At 35.7% G+C, this 21,192-nt stretch overlaps 3 protein-coding genes across 8 annotated transcripts in view; 1 reads left to right on the forward strand and 2 right to left on the reverse strand.

Annotated features, from left to right (window-relative positions):
• The window catches only part of LOC137391756 (tyrosine-protein kinase Src42A-like), a 216,268-nt gene that overhangs the window by 117,167 nt on the left and 77,909 nt on the right, over positions 1 to 21,192 (reverse strand). The window lies entirely within an intron of this gene.
• On the reverse strand, positions 3 to 13,343 carry LOC137391908 (intraflagellar transport protein 70A-like). The gene is made up of 13 exons (XM_068078464.1): positions 13,237 to 13,343; positions 12,777 to 12,842; positions 12,513 to 12,628; positions 12,296 to 12,389; positions 8,869 to 8,994; positions 8,091 to 8,391; positions 7,703 to 7,905; positions 5,856 to 5,921; positions 4,984 to 5,180; positions 4,253 to 4,463; positions 2,100 to 2,275; positions 915 to 1,123; positions 3 to 251 (listed from the first exon to the last, which is right to left on the reverse strand). The coding sequence occupies exons 1-13, from the start codon at positions 13,288 to 13,290 to the stop codon at positions 130 to 132; spliced, it is 1,941 nt and encodes a 646-aa protein (XP_067934565.1). The 5' UTR covers positions 13,291 to 13,343; the 3' UTR covers positions 3 to 129.
• Positions 13,621 to 21,192, forward strand: part of LOC137391949 (LLGL scribble cell polarity complex component 2-like) — a 54,950-nt gene continuing 47,378 nt past the window's right edge. For 5 of the 6 annotated variants that reach the window (XM_068078520.1, XM_068078518.1, XM_068078521.1 and 2 more), the window contains exons 1-6: positions 13,696 to 13,732; positions 14,130 to 14,151; positions 15,137 to 15,270; positions 16,008 to 16,105; positions 18,387 to 18,468; positions 20,626 to 20,744. In XM_068078520.1, the coding sequence (XP_067934621.1) occupies positions 13,730 to 13,732; positions 14,130 to 14,151; positions 15,137 to 15,270; positions 16,008 to 16,105; positions 18,387 to 18,468; positions 20,626 to 20,744 (458 nt within the window). In that variant the 5' untranslated portion in view covers positions 13,696 to 13,729. Of the gene's footprint in view, positions 13,733 to 14,129; positions 14,152 to 15,136; positions 15,271 to 16,007; positions 16,106 to 18,386; positions 18,469 to 20,625; positions 20,745 to 21,192 lie in introns of all 6 variants that reach the window. The other variant, XM_068078524.1, reaches the window with a different exon arrangement.

The following is a 21,192-nucleotide window of genomic DNA, read 5'->3' on the forward strand; positions in this document are numbered from 1 at the left end:
AGTTTTTCTTGTATGTAAATTCTGTTACAAATTACATAAGCTGTCATTTGGTAATAAAGCTGACTTGATACCATGATATCATATCAAATACCCAAAACTAACAAATAAGACTTGAAACAGTGTTTGTTCTTAGTAGAGTTTGAGGAACAGAGCTTTTAGGTGTCTGGCTTCATAAGTGACTGTATTCCTTCCAGCATGCAATGGTTCATCCAGTGGCTGATCAGTTACCGTCTTTACATCCTTGCCATACACTGAAGAATATAGTTTTAAGCTATTACAGCTTTCTTAGAAAATACGCATTATTCTGTACAATTAAGCATTATGGCTTTTGCAGGAAAGTCTTATATAAAACTGCAATAAAAGTCAAGCTAAGGTTTACAAATATATAGTAGTCTAGCATTAAACGTAGCGATGCTCGGGATGTCTTTCATTATCAACGCAAATTGTTTTATGACAAAAAACCGACAACACTTTTATTGAGGAAAATTGTCCTTAAAGACTGATTCTTTGGTTCTAATCAGATAGATTGTGGCATATTTATAAAGAAAGTTCTAAGATTGTAAATTGAGCCAGGCATTGCTTGAAGTAGGCTTGTTCACAGTAAATAAGTCATAGTGAGTCTGCTCTTATAACGCTTTCCTCATGTGAGAATTTGTTAACATCACGGAATAGCACTCTTATTATAGTAAAAGTTATCCAGCGCTTCTGAAGGGATTTGATTAGTGAAGTTGGGAGAGTGTCAGCCTACCAAACTGGAAGACACAAGCTCAAAACACGCAGAAAGCAGTTTTTTATGAAGCTCTTACTTACTAGCTATATTTATTCGTTGGTGCGATGGTTTCTAGCAAGATCACAAGATCAGAGTTTTATAATATAGTAGATAGATTATGAAATAAATGTTGTGAGAGACTCACTTTCACAACAGTCGAGGAATCCTATGCATTCCATGAGCACCTGGTCTCGAATCATAATCATGTGCTTGGCCATATTCTCCAGCAGCGACAGGAAACATCTCTTAGCGTAGTGCCAAGTATCAGGTCCGAGCTTTCTCTGGTATGGTTCAAGGCTCTTTATCACTCTCGAGATGCCAAACTCATAGTTGCCTTTGGCGCAGTATAACGTACTAAAACCAAAATATATGAAAGTTCTAAAAAATGTGCCAAAAGTGGCATATATTTAAATGCATTTCGCCAATAGTAAATGCTACTAAATGCTATTATATGCACTAAATTGTTCGACAAACCTCCTTATACATGCAATAACAATAGATAATTGGCATGCTAAGAGCGGTTTTAAAAGAAAATCTCTATATACAGTAGACCACCGCCGTACGACATTAATTCGTTCTTGTGTTGACATCGTCAGTTGTCGCATAAAGGGGTATAAAAACCAATAGTAATTATTTAATGCAAACACTCCCTGATAAAAAACATCAAAACTTTATATATGTACTGTACCTACTAAAATTAATAAAAAAATAGTATATTAAACTTAGTAGCTATAACTATTTACAGTAATTTTAGTGTATTTAGTGGTTATGATCTACAATAATATGTAACATTACCATTACCAACATTACATACCGTATGGAGCTCGTACCTTCAAGACAGACGTATAACACAAACTTTAAATTTAACTTAAATGATTTTAGCTTACTAAACACACACCTAAAGTTAAGTTTTATTATGTATTTTAGTAAACTAAACTTTAATTTTGTAATCTACTTAATCTTCATTAACTTTCCGGTTTCATTTTCACTATAATTTATAACTAATAATGCTGAAATTAGAGAGATCAAGCCTAGTATCGTTGATGTTACTAGCATGGCTACAAATATTGCATTGATTAAGTATAAATATAACTAATTATTCAGCATGAGTATTAGAGTAACATCTAATATACCACAAAACGATTAACATGACTAAAATAACCTAGAAATAATCAACATGATGTTGTAATAAGAAAAACCAATGTATCAGTTAGGTGACTAGTATAGCTACGATGACAGAATGCAGTACTAATAAGAATGACTAACACGCCCATTAGAACAACTGAAGTAACCAGTAGGAAGCATTTCACTATGATTATAGACCACTCACCCTATGACCAGATTGACAATGCACAAGTGGTAAACTTTCTTGTCCGGATCCTCATAAGCCAATTGTTCCTCTTCCTTCTCAATCTTCCTCATCAGCTCTTCTGCCTCCTCATTCGCACTCGTCATGATGTACGAGACACAAAGGTTGGCTAGAACTATAGCACTCACAGACAGTATCTATAGGAAAGATAAACACATACAGTATACTAAAACTGTATAGAAGTACAGCCAAACCTTGACTTATAATAGACAGTACAGTTGCAACAGTACTGTCTATAGCATGAGTGTATATATATATATATAAATATATACTATATATAAATACTATATATATATATACATGTATATGTAAAACATTGATAATGTTAAGTTGCACTTAACTTTTAGCTACTGGCAGTTTCATGACTTCTGTCAATCTTCAGGCTGCTCATCACAAACGTGATGAGCATTGCACTAAGGCAATTATATGTATAAATATGTGCATATATTATTATATTTTTTATTATATATTATTATATGTAACTAGAAATTCCCGTCATACAGCTCGCAACCAAAGTTATAATGGAAAAAGAAAGGGTACTGCTGGTTGAAAAATGCAATATTAGCAGTCAAATGGCACTGCAGTGCAATAGGAGAACTGCAATGGTAGTTGCAATGGTAGCTGTAATGTACATGTACTGGGTGTTATGTACAACAAACAGCGATAATGAAAGGAAAAGATTATAGGTTTATATCTCTTCCTGCAATAGGACAAATGCAATATTAGAAGTAAAATGGCAAGCTACTGTGTAATATACATATATATATATAATTTTATATATAGCTAGGGGGCTGTATATCATTGGTCATAGCAACCAATATCAAGAAGTTGTGATATTTATCTAGATTTCTGTATGTATATCTAAAGAATTATGCTGAATTTAAAAATCTAAACAGATTTTAGCTGGTTGTCATAGAAATAGATGTATATCTATAAGAAAATGTAGGCCTATTACTTAATTTTGCAGATATTAAAAACGGCTTGGCAGTACCGCAATATTGAGCACAGCCGTAGTACCATCAACAAAATCTTTAGAAAACAATAACAGTAACATATTGCACACCATCGGTCACGATATACTTCGATCTTGTAAATTCGAATGATTATTCTCATAACTAAATCTTATAAAATCGAATAATTATTCTTACAATTAAATATTGTAATAATTTTATAGGTAATATTGTAAGAATCAATAGAAAAATATCATCGTCATTTCCTTTACTTTCACTGCTTTGGACATCAGTTGGAATACCAAAGAACTCTTTATAAGTGTCCAAAATGTCAGTCCTGTAGAATTGGTAAAAAATAAACGATAACCTTTCAGTACTTTTACGTTAATTACAGAAACCTTCGGCAATTAGACCATGTCATAGACTGGTGAAATGTGCACATTTTTCTTGTGAAATGCGCACGGCTTAATAGTTCTACTATTTGTCGCACGGCCTTTCGTTTTGTTGGCGTTTCGTTGGCCGGTCTTAACAATGATTAGAAAAAGCTTGCCAAGTTTTTATTGCGATTTTTGGCCATATTAATCTGTCTATTTATGTATAATCCGATCAGATGGGTTAGTTTTAGGATATTGCGGAAACTTTTCAAAGGCTTGGTAACATATCTAAATATTTTCATATGTGTTTTGTATCATTATTATACTTAAACGACTCTACACAAAAATGGTTAAATTTGTTGATGAGATTTCGGTACAAGGGTTTGGTAACGGTCGGTAACGGATAATTTTTCGGGAGTTGTGTGCACATATGCATTTATCATAAATCTCCCAACCAATCGCTTCGCTCGTGTTTGGTCGTGGGATAATGTTATATACAAGTTTTATATATATATATAACTTAATCGACCTGATGCTTAGTTGTAATACAGAAAACACTTGCTATAATTTGATCTCTTATATGTTTATAGAGCCATACCCATCTAAAGCTGCTGTCAAAAAAACTTGAACCTTCAAATATTTGGGCTGAACTGCATGTAATGCTAATGCTGTCATGACTAGAAATATTTGGGCTGAACTGCATGTAATGCTGTCATGACTAGAAAATAATCAGGAAATACATGTATCGATTTTCGGGTTAATTTTATAAAACTATTCACGGCGAACTTACATTATCGTAGTGTTTTCTCACGATAGGCTCATAGAACCCTGTAGCCTCTTTCCACTTGCCGTCCTGCATGAAAAGAACATGGGCTACATTCAGCTTCCACACATCGTGTTCGTTACAGAACTCGACAGACTTGCGAAAGAGCTTCTCCACCTGAACAAAGTTTTCCAAGTCCCAGTAAATCTTTGCCTGCTGCATGAGCACAGGGATGTACCTATAAACATAAGGGGTGACAATACTTTAATTATTACATGAATCTGGTGAAGTAATTTGTCCGTCTGAGGCCACACATGCAGGTTGGAAAAAGTATTGCTTTCAACGGGATTCGATCTCAGGACTTTCAGCCCAGTAAACCGACACCCTACCACCTGCACCCATAAACTACTTTACCATATTCAAAAATAATTATTGCACCAGATGATCCCTGACGGCGCAATGAGCTGCTAGGGTACTAGTCCATCCGTCTAGAGCTACGGCTGAAAGTTTGGGAAAAGGATTGCATAATGCGGAATTCGAACTCATGACCAGACTGCCAGGGTACTAGTTTTAAATAAGAGGGAATGGAAGGGAAGAGGTAACTCTAGCCTACAGTTCAGCTATAAATTTAGAAACACTTTTTCTGACCTTAAAAATACATGCTGGCTGCCTATGGCTACAACAACAAGCACATGTAATCACCTCTAAGAAGGCTGCATTCACCAAACCATTAACTAGAGACAAGTAACAACATTTACTTTTCTAGTGCGTCGTCATACTCATTAACTGATCTTTTAACCGCCTCGTCATCACGGTTCGCCCGACACTCCTGAACGTGTTTCGTAAGTTTCCTCAAAGCTTCTGTCTGTTTAGAGGCCATCTCATCAAGCTTACGATACGCCTCTTCTGGAGATGTCTGTCTCGTGATCACAGCCTCGATGAAGTCATATAAATACTACAAAAGATCATATTTAAACTATTTACATTTTGACAAAATTGATGAGGAAAAAAAGGGGAGAATTTATAATGTAATAACTGTTGAAATCTAATTACGTGAGCAAAAATAAACTTTTATCACTAAGTATGTCTAACAACATTCCAGCAGTAACTATCTGCTACAATAAGAGCATACACGATAGAAACTCTGTCTGTAACGCAGAATATGGCTCTGCAGACAAGAATACAAAAAAGACAAATCTAGCGCATAGACTACATATTGAAGGTAAAAATATTTGGAAAAAATGCACAAAAAATTGGAAATTTGGAAAATGATATAGCAATGTGAAGAAGTTTGCATGTGTGACAGAGGCAAAAAACTTTTTACATATTATGGCTGATTTCATCAACACGAGACAATATTAGAACAAGAGAAATAAAACCAAAGTTGAAAATATTAATTTTTCTGTACAGTATAATTAATATTTCAGAGCTATGACATTCATATCTCCATTTTATTATTTACAAAATCCTAAAATCATGAGGAGAAGGCCTGAGTTACAGCAGCTAGATTCTTAATATAAGGTGAGGAGAGTAGACAATTCTACTTATTAAAATCCATTTAAAAAGAGTTTTTGCTGAGCTGTAAATAAACAAGGTTGACATGTTCATTAGATGTAGCAGGAGTAGTTACCGGTGTGAGGTACTTGTACGTGAGATGCGCATTTTCTGCTAGTACATCTGCAGCCAGATCAAAGTACTGAAACACAAAGGTGAAATAAATGACAATGAGCTTCCATAGCAACTCAAATATTTGGTAAATTATGCGATGGCCATGGTTTGATAAACAAGAGGAAGTCATTAGAATAACTAGTCAATGGGGGCATGAAGAGAAAAAGCAAGGCTAACTTTCAGTACAAAAATGTTCATTTATACGTCATCAAACATCTACATATGAGGTTAAATTGTTCTGAGATCTACTTTGTATGTTGAAAGCGTTACATGTTGGAGCAAATATTCCCTTTGGAATACACTGGAATTAATTTAATTTGTTCTACAGCCCCTACACCTACAAATACTAGAGGCAGTTATACATAACATTGAAACAAATGCATTATATACAACTTGATGTAAAAAACTAAATTTGTGGAAACTAAATTAATACAGTGTTAATCGTTTAAAAATAGGTTTTTGTTGTTGCGTTACCACGGAGACACAGAGGTATAGACTTAGCTGATGTTTTAGCTAAGGAGTGACACAAATACATAACTTATTCTAAGGGGGAAGTCTAAACTAACTTAGCTTACGTATTTTTAAGCATTATTGTATCTTTTCCAATTTTTAAAATTTTCACATGTTGAAAATTGCTTCAGGTGTTGAATCAAATATTAGTTGTGATGGTATATTGTATGTTGGAAAACTCAAATGTTGATATGATTGTAAATAAAGACTTGACAGTGTTAATCAAAATGTAAATATATTGATATGACAGTCAAGCTGTATTAAGATCCTAAAAAGTGAATAAAACTTACTAAGGTTACAACTGTAACAACTTAACGGTATTTTTGTGTAAAAAAATGTATCTAACCCAAAAATATGAAGGAAACATCTGTACACTGAATTGGTGTAGCTGTCCAGCCTTTACACACCAGAACTCATATCAGACTTTGAAAGCTGGCATTTGCCCCCTTAGTATTATTTGCTGAATCCTACATGTAGCTTCATCTTAACACTGAAGTCTAAGTCCATATTAATTAGGAGTTGTTTTTCCACCTAATCCTGCGTCCAAGTAAACTTGGCTGTGTAGTTTCGTTTTGTTATTTTCATACTTCCGGCTTATATAAAATAATGAAATAACTGTTGCTTTGTGTGTAGCAGGTTTACAATGTAATTCCAGAGTTTCAAGTCAATTGGAATATTAGCTCTTGAGATATTGTCAAAATATGGAAGTCACTTTTAACCGATCAAGAAACAAAAATGGCTGCTGACAGAATATTAGTTTCTAATGAGACACTGATTGAAATTGTTAGTAATGAAGAACTAAACCTGGTAATGAAGAAAACAAACCTGAAAAACTTCTTCTCCTCAGCAACAAGACCTTTACACTAAAACTATTAGTTTCTCTGTCCATAAAAATATACACACTCTATCAAACTCATTGCACATCAACCATTATGTTTCTTCAGTTACCTCTACAACATCATATTTTTGAAAAAGTGTGAAAAAAAATTATTTACGCTAATTGATTTCTGTTTTCTCATTCATTTTTACAATATAGAAGCTTCAAAAATGATTTTCATTTCAAAGGAGTTGTGTTACCCTAAGTACTTTCACCGTCAATGAAAAGTTGCTAACACAGTCTAGAATCAGGCGACTTGCTTGTGTATACAAAATCAGGTTTCAATGTGTTAATACAAATCACTGCTTTTAGACAATTGCAGGTGTATTATAAACTTCTTGCATCAATTTTGTTCAGTGGAATAATAACTTCGACTGCCATTACCTCAGTTTAAAGGAATGATAACTCCAAGTTCCACTCACCTCGTATTTGAGATACAAGAGAAGCAGATTACCAAAAGTCTCCTGAGGGAAAGGATTTTGTTGAAGAAGAAACTGAAGTTTTTCAAAGCCAGCAGTCGGGGTGCCATCCATATTCATGAGAGCGACATTGTGCAGTGTTACAGCATCCAACTCCTCTTCTGAACGCGGAGGCATATCAGTCAAGGCTTCTTTCGCCGAATCAACTGAAAATTGTTTTAGTACTCGTTCGAAAAAGATGAGCATTCGACTAGTTGCATGCAAGGTTGTGACTCATACATGATTTATAAAATAATCACTCCATTAGTTACATGCTAGAAGGTGACTTTTGAAATTCATAAAACATTTGATTGATTTTGCAGATGACGCATTACGTGATAATTTTACTTACAGTTCTTCAGCTGGTACTCGATAGCTGCCTTGAGGTTGAACGCTTCTATGAGCGCTGTCTCATGCAGTGTCAGTGTGTTTCCAACACTCCGAACATCCAAGCCTTCTGTAGTCATTCCCACGCTCAGTTCAGGGTGCTCCTTGATACCACCCTCAATAACATTCGCTATGTATCGGAGAGCTGGTGAGTACTGCTTCATCATATAGTAGCAGAGAGCAATGTTGTAGGCAAGATCGGGCTTGTATCCAGTGACTTGCATAGCTGCAGTGAACTTATTACAAGCCTCCTCATACCTGCCTTCCTGCACGGGAATTATGATAATACATTTTGAATGTTCGAAGCTATTTCTGATATTTCTTCGACCCTTAGCAGATTGTTATCACATACTCATGGAAAAGAAATTCTCATCAAAAACTATTTGATAATCCTCCTAGTCAAACACAAAGTCTGCACAGCAAACAGGAAGACATACAATGTCTATCATACTTGTCTATCATACAATGTCTATCATCAATGCCTATCTTATTGTTCACACAGGTGTGAACAATAAGATAGGCTAATGCAGCTGAACTACATGCATGCTGATAGTTAGTAAAGTTGCTGAGCTCTCAATATGAAATAGAACAAGGAGTCTATAATTTAACACTGCATGCAGGAGTTAAACTCCCTTGAACATGGTGAGACAACTCTCATGTTTAAGTGAGAACGTGATTGCTACGGTACAACAATGCTACACTATAACAAATGTTCAGATTTTATAAATTTATACACAACAAACCTTGAAAAGTAAACAGCCTAGGTTAACCTCTGTGTCAGGGTCATCTGAAGGGCAATTCTCAACAAGACTTTTGGCTCCAGGTAAGTCATCAGCGCCATACTTAATGGCAGCCTGAAGCTTATTTATCTATGACAGATGACAGATATGCAAGCAACAAATGGTTTTGTTTTCAGTGAGCCAACATTACAAAAACCTTTTATTTTTAACTCGTAAAAAATATAGAAATATAGTGAGAAAATATTATGTTCAACTATGTATTTTATCAGATGATTTCTGTTTTACATTACATGTAGATAAATATATTGGAGGTTCCAAGACTTGAACATAATAAACAGTACAAAATCAACTTGGCATTTTCTTAAGAAGTACACAAAAAGGCATGTGTGATTTGAGAATCCATGCTTACCGTAAGCATGTTTAACCATTGGTGCAAAAATATTGTGTGAAATATTACGCATATGAGTGCAAAAAATAAACAAATTCAGACAGCCTTAAACAGTTTTTAAAAGGTTTTAGGCCAGTGCTGCCCAACGTCCGGCCCGCGGGCCGGATCCGGCCCATGAAGCCTTAGAATCCGGCCCGTGCGTCAGTCTTTAACTTATTCCTGTTATTAACGCAGAAGCTTACAACTGTTATTTTTCTTCGAAGATGATTGGCTACTAATCAATAGTTTTCAGTTTGAAGAATTCAGTAGCGTTAGGTCAAAAATTAGTGTCTTTGCTGACATTGAAAAATTGATAAAAAGTGAAGTATCACAGCGTGTACGATTGATTGATTCGATCGTCGAATCAAAAGCCTCAGGGCGCTCACCTCAGCTGGTTGAAGAAGGACTGCTGGGAAATTACCATAGATATTTCAATAGAAAACGCTGAACTTTTTACCGCTTATTGAAATATCTATGGTATTTTCCACCGAGGCGCGCACGCCTTATTGACTTTCCGCATCAATAAAACTGGCTTTTGAGGTGATTCAATTTCAAATATACTCCAGCACAACCTTTGATAAGGAAGCCTTCTTATACCGATGAGCAAATTACAGTAGTTTCTTTTTCACAATAAATTTCAAATTTTGTTCATCCATGGCGTCGGCTAGAAAAATCAGAAAAGTAGACAAGGAGAATCGCAGGTTTAACGAAGCATGGACAAATTTGTATTTCTTTGTGGAATCAAATGCAAAATGTCTTTGTCTGATCTGTGGTGAAACAGTCGCAGTTCTAAAAGCTGAAAATGTGAAACGGCATTACACATTAAAGCACGCTTCGACCCATAATCGTTATGAAGGAGATCAACGCAAGGAGAAAGCACTTTTACTTCAAAAGAATTTAGTCTCACAACAGAACATTTTTCGGAAAGTAGATGATGAATCGAAAAAGTACGCCAAAGTGAGTTTCGTCATTGCTGAAAAGATTGCACGCAACATGAAACCTTTTTCGGAAGGAGATTTTGTCAAAGAATGTATCACCTCGGCGATTGAAATTCTGTGCCCAGAGAAAGAGAAAGCTATAAAATGTGTTAGCTTGTCGCGTAATACAATAACCCGAAGGATTGAAGAACTGGCCAAAAATACGAAAATGCAGTTGAACGAACTTTGTAAAAACTTCGAAACTTACAGCATTGCCATCGACGAATCTACTGACATTACTGATACACCACAACTGGCGATTTTCGTGAGAGGTGTTGATTCAACTTTTAATATCACTGAAGAATTACTTGCTCTATGCCCCATGAAAGGAAATTGCACGGGTGCTGCTGTTTTCAAAGAAATCGACACTGCACTCGAAAAGGCGGGACTGACTTATGATCGTCTGGTGGGAATTGCTACCGATGGTGCACCGGCCATGATCGGCAAGGAGCAAGGCTTGCGTGGTTTCATCCAAAGAAAACTGGAATCCCTGAATGTGAGTAAAGACCAAATATTGTGGTACCATTGCATTATACATCAGGAATCACTTTGCTCCAAAATCTTTAAGTTTGATCACGTCATGGATAATGTCGTGAAAGCTGTCAACTTCATTAGGAGTCGTGCATTGAATCATCGACAGTTTCGAAATTTTCTCGATGAGATAAACGCCGAATTTTCTGGCATTCCTTACTTTACCGAGATCAGGTGGCTCAGCCGTGGACGTACTTTGAAACGCTTTTACGATATTCGAGAACATGTGGCAGCATTTCTTGAAGCAAAAGGAAATTTATGCATCAATTTTGATGACGACAAATGGATGAATGATTTTTCTTTTCTGGTGGACATTACAGACAAACTGAATGAGTTGAATGTGCGGTTACAAGGAAAAGAAAAACTCATCCATAATTTGTTTGGGGAGGTGACAGCTTTCCAAAAGAAACTGGATTTGTGGATTGCTCAAATTGCTGACAGCAATTATGCCCACTTTCCTTGCCTTCAGAAACAGTCGCACATTTCAACCATGAACCGGGAATTCTTTGTGAGTGAGTTAAAACGGATGCAGGAAGAATTTGCCAGGAGATTTAAGGATTTCCGTGCTTGTGAAGACCAGCTGAAATTTTTTTCAATGCCTTTTGACGTGGATCCTGCTGATGCCCCCGTTGAGCTTCAAATGGAATTGAATGAATTACAAAGTGATTTTGATGTCAAGAGTCAATTTTTAAATAGGAATCTGATGGACTTCTACAAATACGGTCTGCCTCACACTCAATTTCCAAATCTTACATGCTACGCAAAACGCTTTCTCGTTTTGTTCGGTTCGACATGGATGTGTGAATATCTCTTCAGTCGCATGCAATTAATAAAATCGAACAAAAGAAATTCTTTGAGTGACGCTCACCTCGAAGATGAACTCCGACTGGCCTTAACAAATATTCCGGCAGACATCGAAAAGCTTCTTGATGACTCGAAACAATTTCAAGTTTCTCACTGATATTTTCGTTCATTACCGGTTTACATCTAAAATGAAATTGTTTTATTATTGAAATACAAAGCCATTTGAACAATGTTTTTTTTAATCTTGATAAATTGTTGAATTTATTTTATAGAATTTAAGGCACTAAATCAAAATTTCTAATGATCATTTCGTATTCATGTAATATCTGGAGACTATAATCTTTTGATAGCAATAAAAGTAATAGAAATACATGTAGTATCATATGTAGGACCCCCTATGTTTAAATTGAGTTATGAATTATAATTGTATAAAGGGTAATTTCTATAAATAAAAAATACAATCAATATTTACAGTTCTGAATACTTTTCCAAACCATTTCAAATAGTTCTATTAAAGAATGTAAGACTAGAAATGTGAGTCCGGCCCACTGGCGTCATTTTTTTTTAAATCCGGCCCATGTTCGGAAAAGGTTGGGCAGCACTGTTTTAGGCAAACAATATGCCAATTATACAAGTCCAGCAAATCAAATGAGATGTAGTCTGCAACAGAAATTTTTATTAAGAAACTCACTCGAACGGAATATTTGGGAGCTTCTATCTGACAAGAGACTTTCATTGCTTCTTCATAAATGCATGCTTTGTTCAAAGCCTGTGCATAGTAGAGCCTAAAACAAAACAAATATTTTGATTGCTCATAGTCATATGATCAGCATGAAAACGTTGATCATTGCATAATTTAATTTGTGTTGATGAAATTTTATTCATTAGTCTGTAAAGTCTGTAATCACCTGTACTCTTCAACTTCAGGATGTAAAACAGTTAGTTGTTCATAGCAATCAGCGGCACTTATAAAGTCTTGCATCTGGTAATAACAGTATCCAAGAAGTGACAGAGCCGCGCGCGACTACAATGAATGAAATGCATATGATACCACAATTCATGCAAATCATGGACAAAACATTAATGTACAAAATTTAAGTTTAAAACAAGCCAAGTGCTACTTGATCTCTTAAACAATTATTGACAAATGGACAAATGCAAAAAGTACATACGCTTGGATAGGCTTGCAGCTGTGTGTTTAAAACTTGAACAGCTTCGGTGTATCTTTGATCTTTTATCTAAAAATCATGAAAATTTGAGACAACAACCACAATTATTCATGTTAATAAATACTTTTTTGCCCCTGATATGTGCAGTGCTAAATTTCCAAAAAAGAATTTCTGCTTTCCCTTTTCTACAACTTCAGCATTAAATTGTGAAGTCCGAATGTTTTCCTAAATAATTACCAAACAATCCATGAACAACTTAATATAAAATACGTCACGTAGTTTAAACCTAACAAAATAAGATATATTTTGTTAAAAACACATTTTATTTTTATACTTTTGTAATAAAAGTAATACATACATTTAAATTGTCAATTCATAAAATCCATACAGATTCGCGCACTAACATGTTTCACGAAATAATCTATGTACAACAAGATATAAATATAACAGATACTCAACGTACCATTCCATAAATCGTTGCAGTAACCTCTCCTTCCTTGAGTTGCACAACTACCATCTTGACTAAAGAAGTATATGCTGTACGCGAGAAAAGAAAACGCCGCAAAAATGTGTAAATGTTGCTAAGCGAGGAATTCGATAATGCGCATGTGTCGGAAATTGTTTTCCGTTTTGCGTAATATTTCCCCAGAATTAATAACATACTGTTTAAATTTTTGATAGCAAAGATCAAGTATTCGTATGTGTTTGAAATCAACATAATATTTTACCTATGAACTTTTTAATTTATTTTTTATTGTTTCAGAAGATAACCTTATCTGGCGAAAATATTTTAAGTCGCGGCCTAATATTTTCCTAAAGATTCAGGTCACAAGTATCAAGGTCGTTTAATTTTTTTAACCGTTTTGCCGACGTTTCTGTCCCATACAGGATATTAGGAACCAAATTATTTGTGATGTATGAAGCGCTAACTGCTTAGTTTTCATCACAATAGTTGAATGGTAGGCAAGTTTGTTAATTCGATAGGTCAGAACTTCACTATGTATTTCATTAATATCTGTTGTCTTAGAGCTATCTCTATCCCACATAAAAGTTCCTAGAATCGCCAATACAATACTCAAGGCGAAGCATTACTGTCATAATTTATGGTTTTCACGAGCTAGGTTTTGGTGAGACTTCTGTATAGCAGTAGGGTGAACATATGATTATATCATGATTTAGGACATGCTGTAGTATCGATTCTAAAGGAGTTTTTAGATTTACAGATGCTGTGATCAGTTGTGAAGTATAATTGTATTACTGAATCATTTAGAATAGATAGGTTGTGTCTAGGTTTGTTGCCGTATTATGTTCAAGCTATGATTAGCAATTTTTTAACAGTTTTGGATTTTCTTTTAGTCTGAATCGGATCTCACCAAAGGTAATTTCTAACGACAATTATCGCCACAAAATAGCATAGCTGCATTTTTAGGCTTTTAATTTTGCATTCTAGCCTTATTGTTGTCGTCGTCATTTTTTATGTTAGTTGGTTTGTTGTTACCCATTACCGTGATAATACACCTGTCACATATACCTACACGTGTTCTTAGACTAAATTACTCATCAAGGTTTGCTTACTATTTGGTTGGTAGCAGCTGTTTTATCAATGTTAAGACTTCAGTAAATGTTTATATTCACATATGACTATTTAATTCAAAATTAATATTTGTCGTCATTAGTGAAGTCTGTTGTGTACTGTGGTTCCATTTTTTATTTATTATTAAACACATTTGAGGCATACAGTCAGGTGTGAAGCGTGCAAAAGGAAATTAAAGCATTTTGATACTGTACATTCGAAAATAACTTTGCTTTAAACTGCCTTTTCTTGTTGTATCACGTTCTGAACAGCTTTATTAATAACAATTTATAACTGCCAAGTAGTTTATTCCATCGATGTTAGACTAAGATCTATCAATGTTAATTACAATAGTATAAACAATTAAGTGGCAAATACCCTAAATCGAACTAATAACTGATGCGGCCAACTCTTATGATAAATATAGCTACTTTTCTTATGGTAACCACCTTGACATTTTTAGTAATGAAATGTGTTGTTTTACTTGATCCAATAGTTTGTTAATTGACCCAAGGCTACCTTTTATGAATGAGACAAGATCAATCATTGTTTATCAACATTTTAGCTTGAAAGTATTTTGGTAACTGATGGTTTGACATTTGACTAGTTAGTATCTACATGAAAACTAGTACCTACTGAGCATTGTCTGGCTCTCATTGTTTGACTGAAATAGCTGTTTGGATTTCTTGAATTGGTTGTCCATCGTTGTACTCCTCTATAAAATGCGGGCGACGCGATAATATATCAACTGGCTAGCCGGTATATTGACAATGTTGTGTAATATTCTTAGATATAAGCATGACGAGTCTTATTTCCTACTTTCGTCATCGTTATGACAAGATAAAAGGTGACGTTGTGCACTCTCACCCAAAGGAGTCGGAAATCAGACAGAGATTAAAGAAAGAGTTATATGAGTATAATCAGGTAGGACATTTGGCAGGTCTATCATAATCACGGTATTGTAGGTAGGTAGGAAATAATTGAATAGTGTCAATTTATATTTTGATGCCATCTTTATATTTATGCCATTTTTTCATAGAGGCGATGTTGAGCGTCAATTCATTAAATTTTATTGCAGCTGTTGTGTTGAAACGACAATCACTGTTGACATATTTGCCAAAGTTTATCAAGCCTGTAAGTTAGTGTGTAGTTGACATTTTTTATCAGATCGAAAAAAATTAAACAAAGATTTTTTAAATTTTTTATTTCATTGCATGGCTACTTGATAATGAGTAGGTGTTATTTTAACAAAAGATAAAAACTTTGTTATCTAACTCTGATTTCGTTCTGGATGCAAATTATTTTCCCCGTGCAATATTCAGAACTTTTCGCTATCATGCTCTTGGGAGTCTTGTCATCTGTTCGCTCAGCTAGCACCATGTTTGCATAATAGGCTTATTGTAAATTATTTTGTCATTGATCGAAGACAGATACGATTCTGTAGCTCCTGTTTATTCTGCAACAACTCATTTTTATAATTCGTCTGCAGAACTCATTACGTATTCCTTCATAATAGCCAATTATGCTTACCCAGTCTTTTTAGCACATTAGAGAGCGTAGGGCACTATTAATGTGCATTAAAACCGATAGCTCATATCCTCTAACTTTATTCTCTAAATAGATTTGTTAGTGCGAAGCCCTGTTAGCAGCTCGTTTTGTAGATTCTGTTTCATGGCTTTCCTACCAAACCGACAGCTATTGCTCACGATCCGTCGCTGAGTTTACTGGCAGTTGGTACCAAGGATGGCGCCCTCAGAGTGTATCCTTTTTGTCAAATCTTCACCAACCTCAGCTCTTATTCTACCAACTCTTACAATAATAACTTATTGAAATGTAGTTGTGTGTTGGAACTATCCAAGAGTCGATCAAGGTTTATATCATATCTGCTCTACTTTGATTAAGCTGGTTAATTGGAATGCGAGTTACTAGAGCCGTGATAAGAAGACCTGCTTTTTTATTAGTCTCTCTTATTCGCTATGGCGGAAGGTGTCAGTCCACTTGATGCCTTAAGCTGCCATCAACAGTCTTATGGCAGCTCATTTAGGCTCTTGGACACGCAGTATATTACTCATCTCTGTCTTATTAGCTATTATATTCGTAGAAAATTATTGGTTATCCGTGGCTGATTGGCTTCTTTTTAGCGTGCCCTTATCCATTTCTACATCAGCACGCTTGGCTTCGGAACGTAGTCCTAGACAGACGATATAATGAAAAATGTGGCTGTTTTAAACGACCGGAGAAAAATCTAAAGAAATGCTGTTGGGTTTAGTTATTTCAGCTGACTAAGCCTTTGCTTTTTTACAGCAATCCGTAAAAATATGTTCATGTTTGACTTTTTGCAAGCCAAAGTGGATCTGTCAAAGGCCGATGTAAACTTAATCTATAAATTGACCTACTGGCCTGTTAAGTACTTCATTTTTTGACAAACTCTTATCATAAAAAGTAAGTAGGACATTTACTTTCATGCACAAATGTCGTGCATGCCCCTATGCTTGCAATAAAATATATTATGTTATGCCAAATTGCTTGGCTCATGATGCAAAATTTAATTCACGCCTGAGAATTAGTAAAGATGCTTTTAAACTAGGTGGTTCAGTGTGACCTCTTTTGTGGTTATTTTGAAGAAATTGCTGTGTGTTATACCTTTACATTTCATGGATTTAATAGCTTGTGGTGCTGGCTATCTGTGCTTATTTATGAATTTCCTCTCCTTTTACAACCAATTAGTAGCACCAAATATTTATAGCACCTTAATATTCGCAGCGCCAAATATTGCTAGAGTCAAATATTGGTAGCACCAAAAATTTGTTTTCGTTGAAAATTAATCCCGATCTGTCAATGGTCATTTGATTATTACGTATCACAAAGCGCTAGCCATGAATTATTGGCAATTGTCACAGGTGCCCTGGTGCAGTTCATGCATTACTGTTAAAATTTATAAGCAAACAATCTGGGCTTGTAGATTAGCTCACAAAATTGCTTGATGTGAACAACTCCTTCAAGCTTTAATCCTGACATAACTAATATTGCTGAAGCCTGGTCACTTAAAATGCTTAGCGCCAATAGCATTACGCCAGAAATGCAGAAGCGACGCGCAAAGTTGGTGTTGCATCGAAGATTCATGGGAATGGTGTGATTGTCATGCGTAGAAATATCCCTTCTCATTGCGTGGACGTTTTATAAAATGCAAATAATAATGCTCTTGTAGGCATTTGGGCAGCTTGTAAAGCATCAGTAAGAAATTTTCCTACTTTTATAGATGCAAGCACATCTTCTTTTTTTTCAAATTGACTTCTAAAATAATGCATGTTTGCACTATTTCAGAAGTCAATTTCAGAAGAGTTTCTCCCTGATCTATGTGACTGGTCAAGCAATGCAATCGCTGTAATAAAACCTGGTCAGGTTCATGCTAAAATATGTGTGATTCAGGGCTCATACGATTTTAACATCATTATAACATTCTAGCTTTTGTTGACAATAGGAGGTTTTTGTAGCTGAGCTTATAAAATAAAAGAACCTGAATCACTGTTTTATTATAAAATGCTCAGATAGGGATCTATAGCAGCTGCTGATCGTGGTGAACAGAGACATTGTAACTCGTAAAAGAAATGTTATGTATGCTCTGTAAGCAAATGAAAATTTATATGTTGAAGAGGTCAACTTATTTATTGCCTTGTTTACACTTTCTAAAAAATATCTTTATAGTTGCAATTATTTGTAGTAGAAAACAATCATTGAAATAACAGGTTTTACTCATGTTCCTGATATTCAAAAATAATATAATAATGTTATATATTGTTACAATAGAAAACAAGCAAGAGTATCAACTGTTCTTCAAAATAATTTTGCAAAAAGCTTCATTTTACTAATTGCCCCTATAATTAGGTCTCCATAGTAACAAATAGTCAATATAAAAGTTAACTTAGAGCTATCGAAAGGCATTGGTGAGGTAAGAAAAGATAACTACTCAATTTACTTAGATCTGTAGAAAAACATGCTGTCCTTCCGTTTGAATGACTTCTTTAACAAGCCTTAAACAGATACGGGGCATCCGATGTAGAGTTTTGTGCTGTGCATGCATGCAGGGAAACAGTGACACAGCTTCTCTTCATTCCTGGCGAGGTTAGTACTGCACGAACCATTCTAAAATGGCTGTGAAGGTTTAGCTTCCTGTTTGTTTCGTTGTAGTTTATCTTTATGAGTGAAATAGTCTACACTTGCTCTAACCCCTACCTAACACTTTATGTTTGCTTGTGTGTGCTGTTACACACAGCTGCAGCTGCAACTGCAACACTTTATGATTGCTTGCGTGTGCTGTTACACACAGCTGTAGCTGCAACACTTTATGTTTGCTTGCGTGTGCTGTTACACACAGCTGCAACTGCAACACTTTGTTTGCTTGCGTGTGCTGTTACACACAGCTGCAACTGCAACACTTTATGTTTGCTTGCGTGTGCTGTTACACACAGCTGCAACTGCAACACTTTATGTTTGCTTGCGTGTGCTGTTACACACAGCTGCAACACTTTATGTTTGCTTGTGTGCTGTTACACACAGCTGCAACTGCAACACTTTGTTTGCTTGTGTGTGCTGTTACACACAGCTGCAGCTGCGACACTTGATGTTTGCTTGTGTGTGCTGTTACACACAGCTGCAACTGCAACACTTTATGTTTGCTTGTGTGTGCTGTTACACACAGCTGCAACACTTTGTTTGCTTGTGTGCTGTTACACACAGCTGCAACTGCAACACTTTATGTTTGCTTGCGTGTGCTGTTACACACAGCTGCAGCTGCGACACTTGATGTTTGCTTGCGTGTGCTGTTACACACAGCTGCAGCTGCGACACTTGATGTTTGCTTGTGTGTGCTGTTACACACAGCTGCAACTGCAACACTTTATGTTTGCTTGTGTGTGCTGTTACACACAGCTGCAACTGCAACACTTTGTTTGCTTGCGTGTGCTGTTACACACAGCTGCAACAAAACCCGCATATCTACCCTAGATTTTTGTATGTCGGTTTCAAAGTTTTTTTTATTATTTTTCAACTGTTGTTTGGATTAGTTTGGTAGCACTAGCTTTTTCCGTAGGGGAACCAGAAAATTTAGTTATAGTTGTGTCCTTGAAGACCACTGGTTCCAGCTAGTTAAGCTCAGTATGCATACGCTACATTGGCTTAACTGAAATGGCCAAGAGATCTTTGACTAACAAGAAAGTAGGAGGAATTTGTGACTTGTTAAATTATTTTGCCATGTAAGATTTCACAAAAGTGAGATGTTAAGCTTATTCTGACAGATTCAAAGACATGCATTTGAAGTAGTCTTACAAAATTATCTGTAGCATTTGTGTTTGCAAGCAATAGCATCCAATTTTTAGTGCCATGTAAATGTGCAGTCATACATATTCTTACTATCACCTTAACATATGTATTGTTCAACGTACAACATAGATTTCTAGTAAATGTTTGACTCCACACCTCAAGCAATCTCAACATATGCCATTCAAAGCATCTCGGTTTTGTAAATGAAAGTAAAGAAGGTGAAAATTAAATAAGAAATGTGAAAAAGCTAAAGACGAGTGTAGGCTAGCTTAGTTTGAACTTCAGCTAGTTCAAGTGAAAGTACATTATTTTATGCCCAGTATTTCTATGGCTCACTCTACACGTGGACTATAGACATACTAGGCATTGCTGAGCCTGGACTTCAATTTGTCTGTCCTTAAGATAAAGTAACAATAACCTCCTCTGACTCACTATTTTAGGAATTTAGGTTTTTAGGCATTATTTTTTCTTTAAAATGGTTTATTCAGTTCTTTGTTTCAATTGTTTTATTCGAATGCTACGGAGTTTTCGGACTGTAAGACAAATCCAACAAATTACATCCCTTAATGGAATATTTCCTCTAACATACAACAGTTTACAAACTTTGAAGCAGATCTTGAAATGTGAGCTTTGAATGTAGATGTTTGAATGTACATTCATCAACTGGTTTCTTTGATGACAGATATTTGGTAATAGCTACATAGTTGAAATTCCATGGTGAGGAAAGAGAGTGTGGGCTGGGTTCATGTTGCGATTGATTCCTGATGGCAGTGAGCACAGTATGGGCTATGGGAGTTAAGTCTAGTCACTGGTGTGTTGAAACTAACCTACCTGCGGGGATATTAAGAGACCCAAGAGAGTGTTGTGCTATTCATTCTTGAGTTCATTGGTTTACTTGTGTACTTTGGTTTCATTGTACTTTATGGTTTTGATTAACAAGCTGTGAATATTTCTGCTCAGGGAAGGATAATTACCCTCACATGCGACAATGTACTGCATCTCTGGGAGATCAACTCAGATGACTTCACATCAACCTTGGTCGAAAAGAAGTTGTTTGAAGAATTTGGGACGGATGGAGGGTAAGTCATGTTTGTCCCAGTTATTTCATAGGCCAATCAATGTTAAGGGCTTTTTTGCCATCTCGGCTGTTGTGTCATGGCGTAAAGGCTGTGAGTATAGCGGTGTAGTGAAGCCCGAGCACCAAGCCTCACTCTGTTCACGGTTATATCAATATATAAATGGCTTGCAAAGTACCTTGCTCAGGCTCGTACTTAGATGTGTGTATGTGAAATAAATAGTACCTTGATAAGGTCTTAGCTCTCATAAATACGAGGCTGTATTTATTATTGCTAAGCCTCTAGCTCTACGTACTTGACAAGGCTCAGGTCGAAGCAGTGAGGCTGTCATAAAAAGGTATTCTTTCTAAGCCTGACAAGTAATGGCTGCTAACAAGCCCTTATGTACCTGAAAAGTGCTTTCTGTTCATGTTTTGTATCATTGAATCAATGTTTTGTGATTTGATATCCT

This window comes from Watersipora subatra, chromosome 3 (assembly GCF_963576615.1).
Source record: "Watersipora subatra chromosome 3, tzWatSuba1.1, whole genome shotgun sequence".
NCBI lineage: Eukaryota > Metazoa > Bryozoa > Gymnolaemata > Cheilostomatida > Watersiporidae > Watersipora > Watersipora subatra.

Bases quoted from the DNA above. Each gene is read 5' to 3' on its own strand.
- LOC137391908 (XM_068078464.1), bottom strand. From the start codon at position 13,290: ATGGTAGTTGTGCAACTCAAGGAAGGAGAGGTTACTGCAACGATTTAT. The intron at 12,629-12,776 runs GTATGTACTTTT...CATTCATTGTAG, and splicing joins AGCTGCAAGCCTATCCAAGC to TCGCGCGCGGCTCTGTCACT. The intron at 8,392-8,868 runs GTTTGTTGTGTA...ATTCCCGTGCAG, and splicing joins TAGGCTGTTTACTTTTCAAG to GAAGGCAGGTATGAGGAGGC.